The 4,693-nt window shown below is 56.5% G+C and overlaps 1 protein-coding gene across 1 annotated transcript; it reads left to right on the top strand.

Moving 5' to 3' along the window:
- Positions 1 to 519: 519 nt before the first annotated feature.
- Positions 520 to 4,040, top strand: LOC135813085 (uncharacterized). The gene is made up of 2 exons (XM_065326302.1): positions 520 to 3,622; positions 3,784 to 4,040. The coding sequence occupies exons 1-2, from the start codon at positions 520 to 522 to the stop codon at positions 4,038 to 4,040; spliced, it is 3,360 nt and encodes a 1,119-aa protein (XP_065182374.1).
- The last annotated feature ends 653 nt before the right edge of the window (positions 4,041 to 4,693 follow it).

Genomic DNA, 4,693 nt, shown 5'->3' on the forward strand with positions numbered 1-4,693 from the left:
TTGGGATGGCACCGGATCAAGCATACTCGATGTTTACGTCCAGGATCTTGCGAGGAGACGAGTCGGTGGACAACTTCGCAGCGGACTTGAAGAGGCTTCTCACCTTGTCTGGTGAGCAGGTTGATGCTGATGGGAAGAATAAAATAGTGATCGGGCAGTTTCTCTCCGGGCTCCCCTCTCAGTTTGCGAAGGAGCTCCGTATGAGTGGAAAAACGGACACCATCGACGATTGCGTGGAGTACGTCAGGCGGCTTGGAAGCGTGGAACGATCGATGAAGCCCGGTGTGGCAGCAGTGAGCTACGGTGCTCTAGACGATCGGGCTCCATCAGGCTCTTCCAGGATGACCGCTGCAGCAGGTGTAGGTCGCGACCCCGCGAGACGTGTCCTGTGTTACAAGTGTGGTCAAGTTGGCCACTTCAAGCGGAACTGCCCTGCGAGCACTAGTAGGTACCGGTAGCCACAAGCAAGCCAAACACAGTCAGCTGACGTGTTTATTCTGCGACGAGGCTGGGCATATGATGAGAGATTGTTCGGAGTTCAAGGACTTCAAGCAGAAGAAGCAGCGGGGTGGGAGTGCAGCGGCTGCTCCTGTGCACTCTGGTGATCATGGTGACTCCAAGGTGTTATGCCTGAGCAGTGGAGGTGACAGTCTGCCACGGATCTTTGTGGACATCAAACGGTCCGGCGGTCCAAGCAAGCGTGTAGTAGCTGCTGTGGACACCTGTGCATCCCGCTCCCTTGTAGCTAGCGCCCTGGCAACCGACCTAGCTTTGGATATCAGGCCTACGTCATCGACAATTAATGCGATCGATGGCAGTCCGGTGGATGTCCGTGGCGTCGTGGAGTGTACAATCTCACGGCTGGATAGTGCTGTGGTTCGCCTACGTGAGACCGAGACTGACATGCTGGTGGTGGACGACCTGTCTGTCGTGGAGGCTGATGTGCTGATTGGAGTTAACAGCATCGCGACTCTGGGTGGTGTGCATATGCAGTATGACGCAGGAGAACTGGTGGGGGTTGTATTCGGGACCGTCAGTGCTGCATGCCCATTGGTGCTGGCGTCGAGCACCCCAGATGAGCATCCGTCACGCCCCGAGTCGGAAGCACGAGCCGTCGCTGAAGACTTTCACCACGCGGACGTGGAGAAGCTCAGCAATGGCGATGTTGTGCTGCGGGCATCAGATATGATCCTCCGGTGGAGTACGGCTGACAAGGCGTGGGAGGTGCAGTGGCAATGGGCGGACAAGACGGAGCCGACTACGTGCATCGGGTCAGGCCTTGGAGAGTACCCACGATCCAAGCTCTCCAAGGAGCAGGAACAGCTATTTGGAGATGAGGTTGAAAAATGGCTCGGCAACGGCTGGCTAGTGAAGCATGACGTCGAGAAGCATGGTGAGCCGAGATGTGTGCTGCCTCTGCTCGCTGCTACGCAGGAGCATAAGGCATCAACGCCAGTTCGGCCCTGCCTCGACTACCGGCTCCTCAACCAGAAGCTGACGTCGCACCCTGGCACCGACGCTCCGGCATGTGGCGAGACGCTACGGAGGTGGCGTCAAGCGGGCGTTCCGCAAGCGTATCAGCTGCTGGATATCAGCAAAGCGTACCTACAGGTACGCATTCATCCCGATTTGTGGCGTTATCAGTGCGTGGTGTGGCGTGGCGAAGTGTACGTCCTGGAGCGGATGGGCTTCGGGCTGTCCGTGGCTCCAAAGGCAATGGACTTGATCGTGAAGTGGGCCACGCGTGATCTCGCTGGCGTAGACAACTACGTTGATGATCTCTACGTCCCAGAGCAGCTCGTCGACCGCACCAAGTCGCGGCTCCTGGAGTATGGCCTGCCAACCAAACCGGCTGAGCCAGCCGTGAGTGCGCGTGTGCTAGGTCTGCAACTTCAGGCTAATGACGAGGGGAGTGTGTCGTGGACGCGTCGCGAAGGTGTGTCTCTACAGCTACCCGACAAACCAACGAAGCGCGAACTGTTTAGTTGGTGTGGCAGAGTGATTGGGCACTACCCTGTGTGTGCCTGGCTGCGCCCATCGTGTTCGTATGTCAAGCGCCTTGCCTGCACGTCAGAGGTGGCATGGGATCAGGCTGTACCGGATGCTGTCTTGAAGTGTTGCCGCGACATTGTTCACCGCCTGTGCAATGATGATCCCGTTAGCGGAGTGTGGTACGCTGACCCAACGATGGGTACGTCGCGAGCGTATTGTGACGCGTCCAACCTGGCAATTGCCACGGTGCTCACGCAGGATGGCAAGGTTGTCGAGGATGGTTCATGGTTGCGAGACAAAGCAGACAAGCGTCATATCAATGTGGCGGAGCTCGAGTCGTCTCTGAAGGCGCTGGATCTGGCCATCCGGTGGGACGTCAAGAACCTGACCATCGTGACCGACTCGAAGACGGTTGCTGGTTGGTTGCGCTCGGTCTCGCAGAATACTCATCGCGTGAAGGTCGGGGGTCTCCACGAGTCTCTCGTCCGTCTCCGCCTGCAGGTGTTTCAGGACACTGTGGCTGCTGCTGGCATGACGGTGTCCGTGGAGTGGGTCCCCTCGGAGTCGAACGTTGCAGATCGGCTCACCCGCGTGCCGACCTCATGGCCTCCCTGTCGGGAGGAAGCAGGTGAAATCGCAGCAGCGCTACCAGCAAGCTCTATGAAGGGGCCAACGTCGATGCGGTCTATCCGCGGGTGCCAAGCGGTAGATGCGGACGTGCAGCTGACAGTGACACAGCTACAGGATGGAAAGCAAGTGACGAGCCAGCTGTACAAGAAATCAAAGGGTCAGCTGCGTGTTATTGATGGCGTCCTGTACCTCAGTCGTGTGGACCCCGTCGATGGTGATGTGATCGTACCGGTCCTGCCTACTGCACTGCAGAGTGAAGCCGTCGGTGCTGCTCACCGCAACACCGGACATGGTAACTGGGAGACCATGTGGGGCAGTCTTCGGAAGTGCTGTCATTTCCCACAGATGGCGCAACGCTGCCAGGAAGTCGTCCGAGACTGCGGGACGTGCCGTGCAGCGAACCCGTCGCGAGGAGAGCTCAACCCTCCAGCCGCGAGAAGCGACCTACCAACCAGGCCGTGGGAAGTCATCCAGATTGATACGTTAGAGCTGGGACCCAGCCTCAGTAGTTCCTACCATTGTGTCCTCGTGTGTGTGGACATGTTCACACGGTGGGTGGAAGTCGTACCCCTAGCCCGCCATGATGGTGTCAGTGTCGCGGAGGCGCTTGTTGGTATTTGCACCCGGTTTGGCCCACCAAGCGTAATTCGATGTGACAACGGCACGGAGTTTGTTAACTGTGTGGTGTCGTCTCCGCTATCGATATTCGGCGTACATGTGAGGCATGGAGCTGTGCGCCACCCTCAGAGCCAAGGGGGAGCCGAGCGCTTCAATCGCACGCTGCTGGGTCTTATCCGCAAAGTGGTCGAGTACAGCAGCGATTGGCAGACAGAGCTGAGCATGCTGCTCTACTACTACAGGGTGCGGCCGCACAGTGCTACTGGGATTTCGCCATGCGCTGCAATGATGGGATGGGAACCACGCAACCTCCTGGTCGAGCGCGAGGAAGAAGACCTCAGTTTGTCAAGCTGGGTTGAAAGCTTGGCAGAGAAGACGGCACGTGTGCGAGACCTCGTAAACGAAGAGCTCTCCCGGAACGACACAGAGAGCGTGATCGAAGGAGCAGAGTACAGCGTAGGGGATGCGGTGCTGTTACATCGGCCTTCCCGGAGCCGCACGAGCCTGGGTGGCGCATCGTTCGCGTTGTGTCGCCGTCGACAGTTGTCATCACCCGGGCTGCTGATCCACACTCAGCGGAGAAGATTGTCAACGTGGAGATCATCAAGAGGGATGTCGCCCGTGACTTGGCCCAACCAACAGCGCCGATGGACGACAGTGCAGCGGCAACAGATGGTGGTTATCTGTACCAGCCAGCATCAGTGCTGCCAGGCCCTGAGCCCAACATTGGGGATAGCGGCATTCGCATGTCCCTGCGAGACAGATCTGCCATTAGGCCACCGCAGCGCTATGGCTCCTGAAACTGTACGTGTGCCGTGTTATCAGTCTAGCTTGGCGCGTGCTTAGTTAGGAGCAAGCTAGCAAATGCAAGACCCATTACGCATTTTGCTGTTCTCTTGTTTAGCTGTTGGTGGAGTGTTGTTCTTTTCTTTGGAGAACCTTAGTTCTACGTTTTAGTGCAAGTTCCCTGTTTTGTTGTGTTACCAGGGGAGAATGTGTGATCGAATCCATGTGTTCAATGCATTCTAGGTTGCTAACATAACAAACCAGACCAGACACGGTATGGACTCATGATTGTATGTAGGTGTGAACAAGTTAGTTTCTGGCAATGTTGTGGTGTTTGGTTTCCGCCCAACATTGTCGATCTGCATGTTTGCACTAGCGTGCAGCTGAACCAACGCAGCCGAACCAACGTGCCTTGCAATGCTTTGCTAGGCTTTTCTTTCACTGTATCTTTTTGGTCACATATAATACCGTACACTTTTCTTACTCAACAGAATCTTAGAACGAAGAAGGAACGGTCGGTTGTTGTCTTTGGCGGTGTGTCGGATCATAGTGCATGCTACTAGGCGCCATTCGGTTACACCACTAAGGACCACTTTCTCTGGCCCCAAGCCAAGGTGTGGTCGTCAGTCACAGGTTGTACTGTACATGTACGTGTACAGAAAGTACT

Source organism: Sycon ciliatum, chromosome 3, assembly GCF_964019385.1.
Source record: "Sycon ciliatum chromosome 3, ocSycCili1.1, whole genome shotgun sequence".
Lineage (NCBI taxonomy): Eukaryota > Metazoa > Porifera > Calcarea > Leucosolenida > Sycettidae > Sycon > Sycon ciliatum.

Excerpts from the sequence above, each read along its gene's own strand:
- LOC135813085 (XM_065326302.1), top strand. The coding sequence starts at position 520 with ATGAGAGATTGTTCGGAGTTCAAGGACTTCAAGCAGAAGAAGCAGCGG. Across the intron at positions 3,623-3,783 it reads CTTGGCAGAGAAGACGGCAC|TTGTCATCACCCGGGCTGCT; the intron begins GTGTGCGAGACC and ends CGCCGTCGACAG.